At 47.5% G+C, this 20,230-nt stretch overlaps 1 protein-coding gene across 1 annotated transcript; it reads right to left on the bottom strand.

Annotated features, from left to right (window-relative positions):
- Positions 1–5,226: 5,226 nt before the first annotated feature.
- MTURN (maturin, neural progenitor differentiation regulator homolog) lies at positions 5,227–19,457 on the bottom strand. Its single transcript, XM_061996328.1, has 3 exons — positions 19,280–19,457; positions 13,416–13,538; positions 5,227–7,168 (listed from the first exon to the last, which is right to left on the bottom strand). The coding sequence occupies exons 1-3, from the start codon at positions 19,439–19,441 to the stop codon at positions 7,058–7,060; spliced, it is 396 nt and encodes a 131-aa protein (XP_061852312.1). The 5' UTR covers positions 19,442–19,457; the 3' UTR covers positions 5,227–7,057.
- Positions 19,458–20,230: the final 773 nt, after the last annotated feature.

Genomic DNA, 20,230 nt, shown 5'->3' with positions numbered 1-20,230 from the left:
TATTAGCAGAGAGCTGCTATCTAAACTGTTTAAAGTTCACTAAACCTTCTGACACAGGCTAAAGTCCATCCAGCAGACCCGAGTGGGTAGTGGGCTCCAAGGAGCTGAACACATGCTGAGACTGTCACCTCTTCCACAAGAGTGCCTCTATCTGTAGCCACAGCCTAGCTGTCACGTTGGCTTCCACTACATGCAAGGGTCTCTCAAGAGGTTGTGGGGCTTCTGTTGCTAGGACTGTGCACCAATAACGAGGGAGTCGGTCCTGACTTGACTTTATAGACAATGCTGAGAGATGCATGGATTTATAGCCAAAGACTCTGGACACACCACAGGGTATGTAATTGGCGTGCTCCTACTCAAGTGTTTGTGCCCTGGGAAGTGCTAAAAATACAAGGCAAGTGCTAAGTTAAAGCACTTGCTCTTCTGTGGGCTGGAAGATGTCCTTCAATCCACAGACAGAGGCTCATGACAAAAGGTAACGATTGAGAGCGTTCCTTCAACTAAATCAGGGTGAGAAGATGTCAATTAGAAGTCTGGTGTTTAAAGAAATGAGACAAATGAGTTGAATAGAACCACTAATTTTCATTTCAGCATCGTTACGTCTCTTAATTAGAACAGATGTCACCCTAGTCTGTGCAAAACAGAAGAGGACCGGGGATGCTAGAAATGCTGGCTCATCAACAAATAACTACCACCAATTCCCATCTTCTGACAGCAAATCCACTGCCTCAAACTGCACCAAACCAAACCAGCTGGTGGTTCTGAGCCCTGTCCTGCAAAGCAGGGCTTACTCTGCAGTGCAAGGATTTTCTCCTCCTGATACCTGCCAACACTGTGTTTACACCCCAACAGTGCCTAGGAAATGCGAGTTTCTCATTCCCTTTGCTGCACAAATTGTAGCTACTCCTACACAAAATCCCCTCAAAATCCCTATTTAGTTGATTTTGCTCATAGGGAAAAGACTCCATCACTCATCAAAGTTTGGTAAGCTCTGTAATGGCAAGCTCCTGGTGTAACGACACTGCTGGATGCGGTGCCTCGGTGGTGGGGGAGGAAGGAGACTCAGAAGAAGGGCAGTGCTCCACTGAAGGCTTACACCTTTTAAAGCTCTGAACATCTTTTGGCAACCCGTTTCACAGCTTTGTGAGACCAAAGACAGCCAGAAATATGGCAGAAAGGACACCAAAGACAGCCTTTGCATGGCGTGGTGCAACACAATCTCTGCTTGACATCTTGAGGTCTGACTGGTCCCTGCGGTAGCGAAGGAAAAGTTGACAACAGCAAAAGGATTTGCATTGACTGAGATCTGGAGCTGACGTTTCCACCAGCAGTACATCATCCTTCACACACAGCATCACCACAGACTCTGCCTACATGAGCAACAGCATGTGGGTACAGAAAGGGCATTTCAAAGTTCAGCATGTTTTACATGAAGCCACTGAGCTTCACTGTAGTCAGCAGTAACTAGTTTCAAAGAACTTTGGGGTTTTTTTTCTGCAGACAAAGGAAAACCCTTTCTGTTAATGTGTGCATGTGTTTACGACCAAGCTCACACCGACAGTGCAGTGCTGCGCTGGTCTGTAGAAGCCAGGGTCTGCAGTCATGCAGATGGGCCTTTAGGCATTGTCTGCCTTTAGAAATAAACAACAACCAACAATGAGAAAGAAGTCGAACATAGAGCAGGTAAATGATAATTTGGCTGCCTGAACAGGGTGACTGTGGGTAAGTGGCTTCCTTTGTACACCTGCCACAGACATCAGAAGTCAGATAAAAACCCGAGGTGGCAGGGTCTGCCACCAGAAACTTTCCCATCAGAGGTAAGGTCTAAATGAAAGGAATCTATTTTAGTATCTGCCTTGGAAGCGGTGTCCCCAAGCCTTCAGCTCCACGGTGACAGCAGCGACCACCTCAAGCCCAGCCTGTGACAGGGTCTATGAGCCACTGCCCTGAGTCACTCCTGCCTGGCTGTCGCTCCACAGCTTCCCAGCTGCAGCTGGCTGCAGAGACAGGCTGTCAGGGAGGAGGGGAGGCCCTGCCAGAATTAAACGGATAAAACAAAGCATTTCCCTGTGCTCAGCAATTTACAGAAAGGAGCATCGGGATCCTTCCCAGTTTTCCCTGTCCTGTGGCCAGACTAAAGCCAGCCAGCGCTGAGAAAGAGACCTGTGGGCTGGGCCAGGCTCTTCAAATCTCACTTTCCTGGAAGCCCAGCCTGCAAATCCTCAATGGCTCATGATTTTCAGAGACTGGATGATTTAGCTAGGCGTTGCTGTCTGTGAAAAGATCTTGGCTTCAGCACCTAAAATGCCTGCTTTCTTCTACCTAACCCATCTGGCATGGACCACTCGTGAGTCTTCAATGGATACATCTCCCATGGCACCTGATCCCGCCTGTGCAGGAGGGACGGCTCAGTAACACACACTGTGCTGAACCACAGCCCTCACTGACACACCTGGCTGTGAGCTGGGGGATGAAAAAGGTGTTTCTCTCCCTCTGCTCTCCATCTTCTGGGACCGGGAGTGTCTGAGAACAGAGTGGTGAGGATGGACACAAGGGAAGGACAGGCACAGGGTAAAGGCAGATGGACACAAGGTAAGGATGGATGAAGTGGTGAGAAGTAGTAACTTCTCCACAGCCACAGCTAAAGCTGACTTCAGCCCTGTGAAAAATCAGGAAACATGTTGACAGAGGCTGAGAATCTGTCTTGTAATGGCAGCTTTCCAAAACAACGTCCATAATGCCATTACAATCACTTTTACTGGCACCATCTCATGTCCCACCTTGCAGAGGTGGAAAGGGCAAAAACAATAATGTTGGGTAAGAGAAAAGGCTTTTGTCTTTTCTCCACCCCTTCTTCTCTCAACACCTCAATGCATTCAACAGGCAGGAGGACACCAATGCAAACACAGGACTGAGCTGATGTAATGCCCCAGTGATGTCCACGGCAGCTTTTTTATGAACTGTGCAGTGGATACTTCCAAACCACTTGTTACATTTCTCTGGCTCTTCCCTCTGGCATCCCATATATTTCTCATCCTCCAAGCAGCTCTGCACATTGCATCGTGCAGCTCATATTCATAAGCACCAGTTCTGCAAGAGGCTCTGCTCAGGCCTATTTATATTCGGCTAGAGCATGAAATGCCAGTGAGAGAAGAGCAGGGAAAAGGGAGACTCTTCCTGAGCCCTTTCACTAATGGTTTGCTTTGAGGATAGGCAATGACAATATACACCTCTTTTCACTCACAGGTCTAAATGCACTTTAGACACTGCTGGGCAAATAATACTAATGGCCTCTTTTACAAAACACTTCAGGTGGGACTTTAAAGGAGTTACCCCGCTCCCACTGAATTTCATGGAAGCCTGGATGCGTAACTGGAGGCCTGCCTTGAATTTCTAGCCACTGAGATCCATCCAAATGTCTGGGCGAGGCAGTGCTCTGAACCAAGTCCCCAGGTTTGCAAGCATTTATGCATGTATTTGCAGACCTTGTGTCTCAGTCTGGAAACCTAGCCTGGTTAATTATGGAATGGCTACTGCCCTCAGAATGTGGTGGGAGGGAGGGACAAAATAAAATACAAGTAAAATACAAAAATACTTTGTAATACAACTAACTCAGTTCCCCATCTCTTGCATCATTTGGTAAGTAACATGGTAACACAGCAATGTATCTGGTCAAAGTAAGCAATCAGTACTTTTTTCTAAAACACATTCTGTATTAATGCTCATTCACATTTAATACACATGGAAATTACATCTTCTACGTATAAAAACCCAGTTTATTCTCAGAGCTGCCTGGTGATGCTTCAGTTCAGCAGCAGGGCTTGACCCATTCAGCTCCCAGCAAGGAGAGAAGGACAAGAGGACTGAGAGAGACAAGAGGGCTCAGCTCTGTGCAGGACCAAGCCTCACACATCCCCCTGCAGCACTCAGTCCTGCAGGTCCCGTTTCAACAAAATCTTGCTGGCTTCAGTGGGAATTTTGTGGGGGTGAGGGCTACAGAAGGGCCCCTCGGCTGTGCAGCACTTGCAGTCTGGTGTGGAAGTCACCCAAATGGTAGGTGGCATTCCAAAAGTGAGTTAGTGAATACAGAATATATGGACATCATTTACAGCCTTATGTTTACTTGCAACGCTCAGCTGCTCGTTAACAACTCAATCAATACGCAAGGAATGGTGGCAGAGTGCAGTACAAGCTACAACCTCCTCTGCAATCACAAGCACTGGATCTTAGTCTTTCCTCATTTCATGAATTCCTGCCTATCCTGCTGCCACCCTAAGTCAGATTCTCCCCTGAGCCATGCAGAGCCAACCCTTCACAGCACTTAAGCCGCGCCCCTCCACCATGCAGCCCTAACACTGTGCAAGGGGTGCTGGCTGCCTTGGGGTGCAGGTCCTCAGCTACCCCCCACAGCCACCCCTGTGCCCACTCCTTCACTGTGCCCACACTCATCTGTGCAGCCATACCTTGAAAGAGACGGTGGGATGGATCTGGCTGGGAAACTACCTGTCAGTGCCAAGGCTGAGGGTTATTTCCCAGCCAAGCTGACCTCACGGCCCAGCTCAGCAGTCAGGGTCAGTCACCTGCACCTAAGCACAATGGGTGCAAGTGGCACACAAACTCTGACAGCAGGACTTTGCCTCCAGCTTGCACTACTGTAAATATGTCCTGCATGACACTGCAGTAGAGGGAGGTCAGCCCCAAAACACCTACTGGCATGAGCCACAACCAAAAGACTGGATGCTACAAAGAGAGAGGTTCTCTCAAAGTAAGGTTCTGTTTAAGGTCATATAAATAAATCACAGAAATGATCTCTAGAGGTGACTTCCAGACCAGGCTTCCAACCTGTACCATTCTATGATTCTGTTTAAGGTTGGAAGCCTGGTCTGGAAGTCACCTCTAGAGATCATCCAGTCCAGCTCCTCTGCTAAAGCCCTTTCCCCTAGATCAGGTCACACAGGAACGCATCCAGGTGGGTTTTGAAACGTCCAGAGAAGGAGACTCCACATTCTCCCTGGGCAGCCTGTGCCAGGGCTCCCTCACCTCAACAGGAAAGTTTTTCCTTGTGTATAAGTGGAACTTTCTGTGTTCCAGCTTAAGTCCATTCTGTCGCTGGACACTACAGAAAAAAGCGCTGCCCCATCCTCCCGACATCCACAAAGTCACGGCATCTGTTTTAGCTGGAGAGGAAAGAAAAACTTAGGGACTGAAAGTAGGGATGGAAACCACTGGTCTTAACACTTTATTTCAGTAAGCAAAAAGCCTCTTGCTGCTGTACGGTGTTATACAATGAACTGCCACGGTTCTCATGTCACTAGTCCATAGAAAATGTGCTGCGACTACCATGTTTATGCCTGCATGCCGAAAGAATGTACAAAGTTGCCTTAAGCTCTGCTTCTCGTCCATTATTTTTGTATACTCTTAAAATTCCAACTTCTACAGTGTTGCAGACACTTCTGTGCATACTCAGATACCACACACCGTCCTGGTGATGGAAGGTCTTTGCCTCAGGTTGGAAAAAAAAATCAAGTCCTATGCATCTCTCAAGCCATCATCAGAAATGTAAATCGCCAAGCAAACTCGCTCTCTTAAGTAACCTTGGGGAAAAACCAAAAAGCCTTTAAAAAAATCTACTGAAAAACCAGGAGACGTTGCAAACAACGATGGGGTTCTCAAAATGGTGCCAGTTGGTTCTAGGAGTTGTCCAAGCATTTTCTCTTCGCTCACTTCTTGCTTTTCTAAAGCTAATTCTGTATAAAAGGGCTTTGGAAGCGTGTGGCCTTCGTTTTATGGGTTTTAAAAAATGGGAGAAAAAAGGAGTAAATTTAGAAACATTTTGCTTAGTTGTGGAAAACAGCTGTATTACAACAGAATCCTCTTTGCTCCTTACATTTTCAGTACAAAAGGCAAGTAAATAAACAGACCCTGCATCTTCACAGTCTGGCACTCATCCCAGTCACTTGAGTCTATGCAAAATAGGTATAAAATACGAGAGGTCTTCTCCTTTATACTAAGACCCCTCTGGGAGGCAAGTCCCCAGCTAAATGAAACCTCACTAGTTTTTATATCAGCCAAAGCAGTAGTATTTTAACTCGCCTTCAATGAGGTGTTAATGCCCAGACTAGCTCAAAGGCCCAGGGAGAGGAATAGGTCCTGCATAAATTTAAGAGCCAGGTGCTGGTTTATACCCTTATGGCTTCAAAGTTAAGTTGCACTTCATAATGCTGAGAGGTTTGAGTAATAATTTAGCAGTGTATTAAAAACAGGGAAGCTTGGAAGCTGGTTGTCATGCAGAAGCGGGACGGGCGATGGCTAGTTTTGAATCCATTTCTGCGAAAGCAGTACTTGCCTTTGCATCAGTGTCAGAGCACCAGGGCTGCTTATCATGTGTACTGGTGATATCAATTACTCCCAGTTAGAAACCCAGCACCTGCAAACCCAAGTGCCAACAGAACAATGTGAATACGTCTGACACCAATACTCCCCTGGATTTCCCACCTCCCAGTATTTGCGTTAAGCCTTCACGTGCCCTTCTGCAGTACCGACCAGTATTCAACTAGGCTTTGTCGGGAGAAATCTCTCCAAGCTTGGTATTTTGTCAAAAAACACAGCTGTAGAACTGAAAAAGAAAAGCACAGGTCGTGTTTGCTACCTGCCCTGGTTTCCTCGGAGAGGTCAGGGCTGAGGACTTGGCCCTCTCACCACACATCTCCTACATTCTCGGTGCTCTACATTCACGTCAGCGAACGCTACTCTGGGACACAAATCAAGGAGACAAGTCAGTGACAAAACTACTTCTAGACCGATAATGGCAGAATGCTACCAAGACAACTCCATAGAAAACCCACTGAAGCAGGAGCAAAATTCAGGTCACTTCTTAGCAAAGCTCATCACAGATTTGTTTGTTTGCTTGTTTGTTTTTTAAACTGTTTTGTAAAACTTTCTTCCTGGGAGCCAGATATCCCCATGTGATGTGCTAATTCAAACAGGCTAACGTGGGACCACCTGACCCCACCTGGTACCAAAGGCTTTCAAATTCTTTTAGTGTCTCAGAAAAACATCACTGCTGACTGACACCCATCTGTTGGTGATCGGCTTCTGGTTCCTCTTCTTCCACATCTGCGTTATATTCTTCAAATGCATCATCATCAACATCTGGAAGCCCAAGTAACTACAAAGAAGAGAAAATACCATGTAATAGCAAATTACTCACTGGTGCAGCTTCGCTGCATATCTTCAGACAATACCTAGGTGCCACTTCCTGCAAACCTCAAACCCTGGAATAACAGTACTGCCTAAAAATCTCAGCTCTCTTTCTTTCCCTCTTGTCATAAAGACTTAAAAATGCATTCTCACACCAAGTTAAGCACTCAGAGATCAGAAGATAAATAAAACAAAGCAAAGCACTTGCAAAAAGCATCATGTTCCTCCCTGAGGTCATATCAGGAATTGTTGAGTGTTCAGGCTTGGCAGTGGTTTAAGCCTCAGAAACAACCACGATAATACTGTAGCAATAGTTATCTCTGTTTAAGATTGTGTTTGGCAACCTCAGAAAAGCCAAAGGACAACACATCATGGTGCAGAACTGGCTAGTATGGAGTAGGCAAAAAACCCACCATGCTAAGTGCTTCTCTTGAACTCTTTCAGTCTATCACACCAGACAACGTCTTGCAATGCAAGGTGAAGCCCTTGCAGTGAGAAACACTGTGTATTCAACCCAAAATTGTCCAAGCCCTTTTCAATTTCTGCACATTAGATTTGGGCTCATGAAGAACTGCCAAGTCCTCTTCCTTAGACAATGTTTGGCTCCGATTGCTGCAATGGCACTTGTTCGCTGCAGGAAAAGGAGCGAACAGTGATGTTTGAACTTCTCCCCTCTCCTCCAAAAGGCTGCCAAGCCAACAGAAGTCAAGAAGACAGATAAACCAAATAATAGTAAAAATAATGCATTTGTTGTGGAAATCTCACATTAGAATCATACACTAGCAGCTATTAATAGCCACAAAGCACAATCACTTGCAATATCATGCATTTAGCTCGCCAGGGCTGGAAGAGCAGCACAGATGCATGCAAGACCCTGTCTGCAGAGTGACACAGCTGTTGGCACTCGAAAGGGCAAAGCCCAGGAAAATGGGGTGACACTTGCTAGGTGGGAGCATGAGAATGGGAAGGGTGTGATGAGGCAGGTTTTTAGGGACTGAAACTAAACATTCAAAATTATTCAGTGGACACAAATACAATGCACAGAATTAGCCTCTGGGTCCAATGAAGCTTGTATTCCTCACTGTCACTGGGAGAAAGCCAGTTTTTTAGTTGGCAGGGTTTCTTTGGCAGGGAAATGGAAGGAGAATTTGCTGACCAAACCCCATCCTTTGCATTTAAAAAATACTTATGGACAGAGCCCAAGCTGAAAATGTTCTTGTTTTTTGAGCAGAACAAAGAGCAGATATTCCTGTGCATACATATTTTTCAAATCAAATGCTTAATTAAACATGAAACTACTTGGTTCATTTTCAGGATGTTGAAGTTAAAATAGTCAGTTTTTTTAAATGCAAAAGCAAGGCCTCAGGTCTTTCTTATCCACCAGTATTATTTTTTCACCAAACAGATTTGTGTATCCAAATTAAATGTGTGTTGCACTGTTCCATTTGTATCATCTGGCAGAAAGTTTAGATAACTTTTTTTGGTGGAGGGGAGAGGAATAATCCCTCCTCGATTTGCAGGGAAATGAGCCACATGAGTCTTCATTTGATGGAATAATGTAAACCTTTCCAGTGCAAAATTAGCACAGAAAGCACAACATATAGCCCCAAAACTGCAAAGACGTACACAATCACAAGGGATGGGGAACATGTTCTGCTTTTCACACATCCCCTCTCTCCCTTCACCTTTGGGAAAGCCAGCTGCAGTCTCCCTGCTACAGAGTAAACCAGAGTGATACTGCAGACCTTAAGGGTTTTACAGAGCACAGGAAGGATGGGATGGGACAGGATGCTCCTCTAAGAGAGACACAGTGGTGTTGCTCTCTCATGGTCATTTTTGGATCTTATAAGGCACCAAGGACCCAGCCACACAAGTGGCCTGAGATGACCGTAGACCAACTTCCACTTTGTCTTCTTTCAAACACACCAGTTTCTGTGTCTAGTCCATATGTACTTTATGAATTGAAGCACTGACTATGTGGCAAGCTAGAATAGTTAATAGTTCAGTTAAGTTTAGTTTAGTTAATAAATAGTTTAGTTTAGTTAATAAACTAACCATGAGCCAGCAATGTGCCCTCGTGGCCAAGAAGGCCAATGGCATCCTGGGATGCATCAAGAAGAGTGGCCAGCAGGTCAAGGGAGGTTCTGCTCCCGCTCTACTCTGCCCTGGTGAGGCCTCATCTGGAGTCCTGTGTCCAGTTCTGGGCTCCTCAGCTCAAGAGGGACAGGGTAGTGCTGGAGAGAGTCCAGTGCAGGGCCACCAAGATGACCAAGGGTATAGATCATCTTTCAGAAGAGGAGACTGAGGGGAGATCTTATTAACATTTATAAATATCTAAAGGATGAGTGTCAGGAGGTTGGGACACCCCTCTTTTCTACAGTAGACAGTAACAGGACAAGGGGTAATGGGATGAAGCTGGAATAAAAAAGTTCCACTTAAATGTAAGAAAAAACTATTTCACCGTGAGAGTGAGGGAGCCCTGGCACAGGCTGCCCAGAGGGGTTGTGGAGGCTCCTTCCTTGGGGGTCTTCAAGACCCACCTGGACATGTTCCTATGCGACCTGATCTAGGTGACCCTGCTTCTGCAGGGGGGTTGCACTAGACGATCTCTAAAGGTCCCTTCCAACCCCTGTCATTCTATGATTCTATGAAAGGTAAAACAGGAAAGGGGTGTAGAAAGAGAGAGATAATCCATCAAATCCACTAATAGGCAAGGGGAACAAAACTGCCAGGTGGGGATTGGCAGGGAGAAGGAGGACAGGAGGAAGGGAGGACAACAACCAACAGTAACACCACCTGAAGTACATCTATTTCTGCCTTCTGGACAATCTGCCCATCTGGAGGTAAAGGTCACTGGGATATGTATGAATTAAAGGAATGCGGGATAAATGGCTTTTCCAAGGCTGACTCCCCAGTTTGGATGAAAGGCTGAAAGTGAGCTCAATGCAGGAGCCCTGGAATTTGCTGATGGATTGTATAACTCGTGTTCTGGTTGTCTACAAACTCTGCCAGTTGGTGCAACATCTCTCAGGCATCTTTTAATTTTTTGTCTGTCTTTTCTTAACTCTTCCAAAGTGCCCTGATTTGACACAAATAACATAGTTGGGTTTTAAGTTTCAAACTCACAAAAGCAGAATGACGTTGCCTCCTACCAAAAGCTGACCCAAAACCACACTGAAAAATAAGCCAAGTACAAGACTGAGCTGTAGTGATCCACATGATGCTTCAGTAGAGACAACGTGGTTCTGTCCAACTCTGGTGTGTGGGATTATTCTCCAGGCAGCTGTGCTTACAAGCACCAGCATGGACACCACTGGTACCAGGGAGACAATGGCATCTGATGAGCTGGGATGCTTTGAGGCAAATAGTGGGGTTTGAGCCCAGGGCTATGGACATCACTTCATGTACCTGCATGGTGTCTGGCACTTTTGGGTAAGTGGATAATATGGCAAATGACAGGGTTTTGTGGAAAACAAGTCAGGAAGGCAGTAATGGACAGAGACAACAGGCCCCCCAACTCTTCAGCACAGATACAGTTTGACCTTGTCTAAAGCAGGATTTAGAGATTCAGTTTAGCTGTCGGGGGTTAAACAACCTGTTTTAAAAGCCTCATCTAAACAAATAGCCTGCCCAGAAAGCATAAGGAAGAGATGCCTGAGAGCAACAAGGGCTGTCAGCACAAATGTGAAGAGCAGGGCTGAGCTCAGCTGGCAAAAGTCAGTCTGGCAGCGCTCAGTGAAGGGAGGGTGGCTGCTTGTACCATGCATGGGAGCATGGAGAGCTGCAGGTGCACTGCCAGCATCTCCTCCTGAACAGTCCCCTTCCAAGGACTCTGACAAAGCCTTTCAAAACTGGGTATCTGGCTGGAAATGCTGAAATGCAAAAGACTTTCAGAAGATGCTTACCAAACACATGCTGAAATCCTGGCCCCTCCTCAGCGTCTCAGACTGAGCAGTGGGGACCATCAGACACTTCAGAAAAGCCGAGTCTGACCTTCAGCAGCAGTTTTTCCTAAACTGCCATTTTGCAAACTGAAATTTGCCAGACTGGTCTCTGACAGCTGACTTGACAGGGATAGTGGAGAAGAAATGCCCTGTGAACGCTCAGTTACCTCCCCTCAGTTACCTCCCAGCTGACAGCAAGGTGGTTTCGTTAATAAAGCAGAGAATGGATGGTGCACAGCCCAAAGTAAGGTCAAGGAACCAATTTCCTAATACTGATGAAAAGTCATTTTTTTCTGGCAGAGGCCTGAAGGTGCAAAATAACTGTTTCCACATATTTATTGTTAGCACCCCTCATTTTTCAAAATCTATCCTACCAGGCATGTGCTACTTTCAATAATTACAACAAGGGAAAAATGTCGATACATTCCTTATTACACTCATCTACACACAACCATGCCTCGAATGATAAACCTGATCCAAATCTCTCAATGCTGGGTCAAAGGAGAATCTGAGAAACTTAATCTTTGTGGTACATGGAAGAGAAAAATGAAGAAGCTCTTGATTACAGTTTGCAAGTCTGAAAACTGAGGATGCCATTTCCAAGCAAACAAAAGCATAATGAAATTCAACAGCTAGGATGCAAAACTAGAAAAATGCAGCTGTAAATAGAAGTTTTTCACAGGAGCGTAACTAATGCTGAGAAGAAAAAGTGCCCAGCAGTGTGGTATCCTTTAAGTCACCTGGAGACTTAACATCAAGACTGAGGGTCTTTGGAAAAGACTCACTCAAGCTCAACAACAGCTGATGTGCTCAGCTGTGGGAATCACGGGGTGAAAAGTGATTTATTAATCATCAGGCCCAGACTAAATGAGAACAATGGCTCCCCTCGCTTTGAGCCTTTTTATTCTGAAAAGTAGCTTCACTTGGTCTGACAAGCACATTTCTCAGTTAACTGGAGCTATGCTGAAATAAATGTGCTTCAATGAAGTGATCTGTACACATTTAATTAAGCCTTTTTGAAGGCCTCTTTAGTTAAACCGACGGAAGTTTCTCCTCAAAGACACAGCTTTTCGAGCAGGAGAAAGCAGCTCTGAAGAGCCAAGAGCTGAACATTGTTCTGGGAGACATAGTTATATTTTTGTATGTTTTCACAATTACAAGCAGCTGTACTGATGGATCAGATTTCCAGTCCTTTCTAAGAAAAGTGTGCATCTGCTCTATTTATTTCCAGTCTCTCAAAGGATTCTTTAAAACGATGCTCTTTTATGTGGACCAGCTGTGGCAATCCGCAGCAAGGACGTAACACGGGCAGGGCCAGCCCTCTCCTATCGATGCTCCAGGCCCTCCCTTTTGCTCCAAGTACTTGGGATACATTTTCAAGTCTTCTCAATTAGCCAGCCAGAAAAAAAGAGAGGAAGGAAAAAAAGTCTACATTTTCAGATGAGTTTACAAACATGTACGAGTCAGCTTTCCCATGGACATCATGACTCTGGCAATGAACTCCTGCTCTGCTTTGCCAGCCCCTTATCCAGCCCCCAGCACTTGAAAGAAGAGGCTGTGCAAAGGGAGGGTTTGGCAAAAATGAAGGTCAATGGCCAGCCCAAGTCACCTCCCCCTGGTTTTGACACAAACCCTAGCTGTCAAACAAGGACAGAGAGAGACGGGTAGCAGCCAAACAGAAAAATACAAGCCCACTCCCCACAAAATGCAGGTCCTGCTCCAACAGCAGCGACCAAACTAGTGCTTGCAAATACCAAGTGGCAACCATCCTCGCAGCAAAATCTGGCCCACTTGAGGGAAAACAAAGCCAACCCTAAAATAAAACAAACCACTCTGAGGAGAGACTGTACTTCCAGCTTTGCAGGAGTTTACTCTTGCTAACTCAGATCCTTGCAAAACTCCTCCATTTCAGCGCCAGGAGACAATTCTGTCACCAAGTCTCATGGCACTGACTTGTGCCCTGTTCCTTGGCATCAGTGCTTCCTCAGCAGGACATGAGGCCCTGGGCAGCCACTGCCACTGGCTGCCACACCAGTTGGCCTCCCACCCCACATAGGAATCTCAGCCTCTCAAAAGCAAAGATGCAAATAAAAAAAGGCAGCTGGCTTCTAGGAAACAATTTCCAATGGTGTGGTAGCAGCTTACGTCCTAACACCCCTAAGCCCGGGCAGAAGTCCCCACAGAAGTAAAACCACCTTGCTCCACCCAGTGCTATCCTACTAAAAGTCACAGGTAACTGCCAGTGTTTAGAAGTATAAAAGAGGCACTTACAGGTCTGAAGGATTTGAAGACTTTTTCCAGTATTTCGTGGAGCGTCTTTTTGCCACAGGAGGAGATGTAATCCTGTGCGAGCTGCAGAAAAGGTAAGCAGTCCTCACTTTCACTCCACACGTGCTGAAGGCCAACAGCAACACGAGAAAGAAAAAAGCATTAGCAGGAATCCAGACCAGCCTGTCCCTGTGATTGAATGTAAGGTGACACGTAAACATCTGACAAAGCCCGTGGGCCTCCTGCAGCTCAGCCCCGCGCTGGGCATGGACAGGCACTGCAGGCTGTTTCAGATGCCACGCTTCTGAGGAGGAATAAACTTTGGGTTTATTAACACTGGGCAACAGAAAGCAGTGAAATCAATCCAGAAGAGAAATGCCTTATGACTGCACCAGCAATGGAGGGTGCACACGTGCATGTCACGAGTAAAGGCAGTTTTGTTTGACATCAGCCCTCCTCAGACCTGCAAGTCACGTTGGGTTTTCTCTTCTTCTGCATCACCCACTGCAATTAAGACCTCAGTAAGACCTAAAGCATCTCTTTGACTTTGGCATTAAAGCAAGCATGATGCAACCCTGGAGGTGGAAGTCCACATGCAATTTTCTTGATGATGCAGAAGAAAAGATGCAAAATACACCAGTAGGTTAGACACAGAGCCAAGGAGAGACATTTGGGCACTCACAACATCCTGACACTTCATGCCTCATGCCTTGTTTTGAGATTTACTTCTCCAAGACCCAAATCTTCTCTTCCCAGGCATTCCAGAATCATTTGGGATATTCCTCTTGTCTTGCCCTTCAGAGATGCTCTGCAAAGCCTCTGCATTGCCTGGTGGAAGCACTCGGGCAACGATGCTTCTGGCACACAGGGCCAGCACACACTACAAGCTAACGCAGACCTTTCAAGACCTTCTTTTTGAAGGCTTAGTGCATGGGCCTGTCTTAGGCAGTTTGCTACACAAAGAAGTGTAATAGCTGCAAAATTGGCCTGAGACTTTTATACCTCTACTTTTGCACAGCAGTTCTTTTCCCCAAAGTGCCATGTAGCTTTTTACAGTGCTACAAACAGCAGGTTATGCTTAAACAAGGAAGGAGGAGGGTGTCTCTGAAGTTTAAGTAACATTCAGGGAAAAAGCAAGATCGACAGCTGTTTAGATTCCTAATGTTAAGGCTTGCACGTTGCCTTCCCATTCAGTGGTGAGAATCTGCCAGTGAGGCAGTTTTACACTTACTGAAATAAACCAGTACTTAACATCATCTAAACTGCAACTTTAAAGGCAAAAACTGTAACTGCTTTGCTATGAGCCTCACTTGACCTACATTTTCTTTGCTGCTTGTTGCATTTTACAAGCACAAACAGAGTAAAATGTTTGGTGATGAAAAGAGCCCTGCCTTACTGAGTAGGTTCTGGTCTTTCCACGTAACCAGTCATCTCTTAACCAGTCTGGCAGTAAGTTCTTTACAGTCTTGCCAGCTCTCACAAGCACATACCACAAGTCTTATGAAACTTCATGCCATCTTAAGAGTCATGGGACTTGTAGTCCTATAAATATACACCCAAATCTCAGCTTCTGTTTACAAAAACAACAAAAAAGTAAAAGTCTGCACTTTGGGATTTTTATGGCCTAAAAAGGCAGAAGGTACACGAAGTGAACTCAAATAAATCCTCTGTAAAATATCAAATGAATACCTTCAAATCACAACGTTTTAAGAACAGCTTCGAGATGCTGAAGGTCTGCCTGATTGTGTCTTAGTACTTGGGGTTAACAATAACCATTCAGTTACTTCTGATCTTCACATCAAACTGAAGAGCTGGATGTTGCAGCTTGGCAATTCATGGCTTGTGCTGAACCTGTTTCAATTGCTTACATGTATAAAACGATTATGACTGCTAACATCCTGATTCTTGTTTAAATTGTGGCTTCTTTTGACTGCCAGCTATGCACAGGAGCTTCCACATAAATGAAAATCAAGCCCTGCCCTTTTACAAATAATAGCTAGTTTGTTCACCAGGGAAAAGTTAACCCCACATTGTCCTCTGATGTTTTTTACAGTCTCTCTTCAAGCCTCACCACGTTTCACACTCCAGTGCAAATTTGTCAGCAGTAGCAGAGAATAAGATCATCTATCACAAGAGGAAAACCCAAGCAAGTAACTGGACCACTGGTCCTTTGAAGAGACTTTCTTGCAGAGCATCCTAATGCAATGAGCAAGTACAGCTTCCCACAATTTCTGCAGAGTTAAACCTTTGGCTGTAGCAACAAATGCAATACAAAAGGTCTTGTGCCATTAATGTGTGCACGTCATTGGGAAAGCGCTTGGTTTCATTTCCCCCCTCAAGAAAACTCAACCATGATCCAGAGCAGGGTTGCAATGGGGCTGTTTGTACAGCTCCCTGTGGATGCTGAGCTCTGCATCGAGGCAGCGCAGGACCCGAGTCTCACCACTGACTCACACCCCTCCAGAGGAAGCTGCAAAAGGACTTTTGGCCTCTCAAAGTAAAAAACAAATGTAATTTGAGGATTCAGCTCTGGCTTAGAAAGTTAAGAGGAGTCAGTGAGGCTGTACATACAGAGATGCTTTTCCTGGAAAAACGCTGAAGCGTGAGGATCATCTTGCGGTGGGAGAAACGGGCTGCTGGCAAACGGGTGGCCCACAGTGCTCAGCAGTGCTTGCACAATTAAAAGCATACTAACCTCATCATCTGAGGACATGTTTTCCATGCTTGCCCAGTTTTGCTCCCAGTTGCTTTTGTGTCACTGCAAAAACACATACAGCCACTAATTTCCACCTCAGCTGACCTGGGATCATGGTTGAATTATTTAGTTTGGCATCTACACACAGCATGTAGCTGAAGCAATTGATAGGGTTGTATCTGGAAGGGTTTGCTTTCCCTCAAACTTTTGGATGTTTGGTGTTGCTGGATGACAGAGTCACTTGTTGGAGTACCCTCTTCTAACCAGCTGAGCGTGGCAGCAAAACGTAGTTCTGGGGGTAATCTGACTTGCAGAAAATCTCTCACTGATTCTGTTCTAAAATATTTTACAGGAAATCTGGCATCAAGGTAGCACCATATTTTTTATTTGCTTTATCGGTTACTTTGAATACCAACAGTAACATGGTGACAAAACAAGTGACAAGACTGTAACAAACAGCATCGCAACCCTCACCCTCATTGGTTATGACTATACAAGTCCAATTAATTTTTTGAGAACACCACGAGCCTTGGGAGGTAAATTATACATAGTTCAGTTATCTAAAATGCTGATTCAGAGAGTTTTGGAGTTGAAGTGGCACTGAAAATGCCAACAAGCATCTAGATGTGTCTTCTGCCTCTCTAGGATGCTAAAAACCTTGCCCAAAGATATCCTTACAGGAAGTGATTGCTGTGTCCTGGAATCCCTCATTTTATACACAATTCAGAGATATTCTCCCTCAGATGCCATCTTGGCAACTTTTCCACGTTTTTCTCCCTTTTAAGTTCATTACACTCACTGTTTCCTCCTTATCATGGATTTCTCTGGCACCTCCTACATAGCTTTCTAAATCACATTATTATGAAATGAAGAGGTAAAGAAAGAGAACAAGAATGCCAGGTATTAGATGCTTATTAAACGTGAGGCTCCCTTAAAAGGGTGCAAAAAGGCCATAAAGTGTGCCACTGTGAATTCTGCTTATGTTTACTTTCAAACCTCATTGTCTTACAGGAACCATAAAACAAGGCTCGAGTGCAAATGAGAATCAGTCCCCTGGCTTGTATTAAGTCTACTTAAAATAATCTAGCCTGTAATTTCACATGGAAAGGAAACCTATCTTCTGGAACATAAACAAACCAGAAAACTACTGCAAGAAAAACCAGGATAGCCAAGCTGGGAGCAGAAATGAAGCCCCACAGTGCACAGGGAGCAGAAAACATGATGCTGGTGAATCAGCTTGTTAGTGGTTCTTAATCGCATTAAAGAGACACCATCAACAGGATGAGATTAAGAATGACACCTATCTGCCTGCCTTAGAAGTTTTACTACAAAAAGTGCTTCAAGTAATAATGCAAAAAAAGGAAAAGACAGGAGACTGTTTCTACTTTTCCACTGTTTACATTCTGCATTTGACAGGAGTTGGCCTTTCTACTGAGTTTCACTAGTGGTGGCTTTGGGTGGGGAATTCTTCCCACAGCAACCCTGGAATGAAAATACTTGCCAAAAAAGAAAAGGGAAAATGTGGTTGCAAACCCACAAAAATTGGCCAGTGTTGGGAGTATGGGAATAGGGTCTGAAACTGCTTAAGCTATTTTTAAAGTTGACTAGATTTTGTCCTGAAAGAGTTTGCTCAGTTATTGAGCGGTACATAAAGAAATGCTACACATCTAAGAAAAGTAATGAGCTGCCTTTCAATTCCTGATACCATTAGCATCCAATCACAGCTCTAGCCTAGTCCTCTATTGGATCCATATGTATCCCTACTTAAGAGTCTAGCAAGCATGGCCCTTTCTGGACACAGGCTTCTCTAGAAGGGAAAGAACACCAGGGTTTGCCAGGCTCATAGGTGATGGGAAGATGAGTGTGCAGGGCCAGTCACACTGTAGACCAGGAGAATCCACACTCAGAGATGCTCCACTGTCCTGACTAGGACTGTGACTCAGGGTCTCATGTAACCTTGGACAGCTGCACAACCAAACTCCAGGTAACTTCTTTCATAATTCTGCATGACCATCTGCCTGACACAATACATAAACGTCTTCCTCGCTGGGATTTGTGCTCCTGGAGAAGTCACTTCACCGCTCTTTGTTTCCATGAACCCATCTGTCACATGGGTTGGTTCATACTGCACTTACCTGTTGGAAAGGGAATTAGTGAACGTTTCAGGGAACGTTTGTCAGACAGGTCAAGGGATGAAAGTTGCTGCGGGAAGGACCTGTAACGTTCCTACAGTGATGGTCCAGGCTAGGAGATACTTAAAAGAACCCCCTTTCATTACAGTTAACTGGAGCTCTGAAGGTTAAAAACCCCGTGGCGACGGGCTGCTTTTCACCAACTCTTCCTGCACTCCTGCTCACCACCGGGAGGGATGGGGGGGAGGGAAACACCTCCCTCCCCATCTGCCCCGCCATCCCAAAGCCAAGGGATGTTTTAGCGATGCCATTTCTGCACAAACTTGCGTCTGAAGTCGGGCGGCGAGGGGCTGCGGAGCTGCCAGGTCGGCACCTGCCCGGGTGCCCCGGCGGGCCCGGGGGAGCGCCGGTGCGGGGGGGCGCGGCCCTCCCGTTAGCCTGACTCCATTTTACTCCTGCCCATTCTCCATTTGCCATGACAGCCCTGCCAGCCCGCCCGTCCCCGCGCCGTGCCCCGGCACCCCGGCAGGATGGGGCGGCCGCGCAGCGAGCGGCAGCTGCAGCCCCCGCGGCGCGCGGGAGGAGCGGGGCGGGGGGCTCGCACCCCTCCTCTTCCCACCGGAGCCCACGGCCTCCGGGCCGGGGTGATGGGGGAGGCGAGGGAGGAGGGGTGTCCCTGCCCGCAGCCCTGCCCGCGGGGCCGCCCCCCAACCGCCAGCAGCCTCCATTTTGCAGGCTGTGGTGTGCTCTGGGGAGGATCCCCCCCGCTCTGTCCCCGCCACCCCCTGCCCACGCGCCGGCTGCCCCCGCAGCTCCCGGCACCGCCGCCCTCCATCCCCGCATCCCTCCGCCCCCCGCTCCCGACGCTCCCGCTCGGGTGCTCCCCCAGGCACCGCGGCCGGCCACGGACGGAGGGGGGAGGCGTCCCAGAAGCGGCGCAGGGGGCCGCCCGCCCGTTCGCGCGCCCCGCACCGAGACCCACGCTCACCCGTCACCGTTCGCCCCCCGCCCCAACCCCCATCCCTTCCCGGGGCACTCACAAAATTGTCGCCGCAGGCGGCCTCCGGGCAGAGGACGTAGAAGGAGACGCCGGGCTCGGCGTAGAAGTCCATGCGCCGCTCCGTCTCCTCGGCGGCGATGAGCTGGAAGGGCGTGCGGGCACACCACCGCTCCGCCGCCTCCGCCAGCGCCTCGAAAGCCATCGCCGTCGCCGCCGCCGCTCCGCGCCCGCCCCGCTCCGCTCCGCGCCCGCCCCGCGCCCGCCCGCGCACCGCCCCGCGCCCGCCCCGCACCGCCCCGCGCCCCGCCCCGAGCCCGCCCCGGGGAAGGCGGGAGGGGGGGAGCGGGGCGGCCGGGGCAGGGAGAAGGGTGGGAGTTAGGCCTGCTGTCGCCCCCAGCTACGGCTGGCAGCGCTGGCTTGACGCCTTTCGCCCCTCAGCCCCTGCCCAGCATTCCCCGCTAGCGACGGGAAAGCGCGCCCAGCAGGCCGAGCCGCTTGAGGCCAACGGCGTCGTACCCCCTGCGCTGAGTTTGGCGAGACGTCGAGATTGACCCCCTGGCGCTGGACAGCTTTGCAGTTTGTGCCGGCGGGGCTGGGGACCGATGGTTTGCTGTGGGTTCATATCACTCGTCCCAGCATATCCCAGGTGTATGACATAGGAGAGATGACCTGCATTTATAAAGGGCCTTCGATTTCCAACGGTGCCTACTGTGCCACAGAGGAAAATAAATCCCTGGGGACGTGGGTGGGTTTTTGGCTGAAAGCCTGGGATTTCGTAGTGGTGAGCAGGTACCAGGCAGCCCAAACACAGTCAGCCAGCAGAAGAGTTTGCACAAAGGCAACCCTCTGAATAATGCCCAGCGGCTGTCGCTTGTCTCCAGAGCGGCGTTTAGCTGCAGCTCCACCACGGGTACCACATGCCCAGCTGGCGGGGTCTGTGTTACACAGACCGCACTCCCGTCGTGCTTATTAGTGGTGAATCCATCATTCA

This window comes from Colius striatus, chromosome 5, assembly GCF_028858725.1.
Source record: "Colius striatus isolate bColStr4 chromosome 5, bColStr4.1.hap1, whole genome shotgun sequence".
NCBI classification, from domain to species: Eukaryota; Metazoa; Chordata; class Aves; order Coliiformes; family Coliidae; genus Colius; species Colius striatus.
The sequence above is the reverse complement of the archived record's forward strand: the minus strand, read 5'-3'. Positions and strand labels throughout refer to the sequence as shown.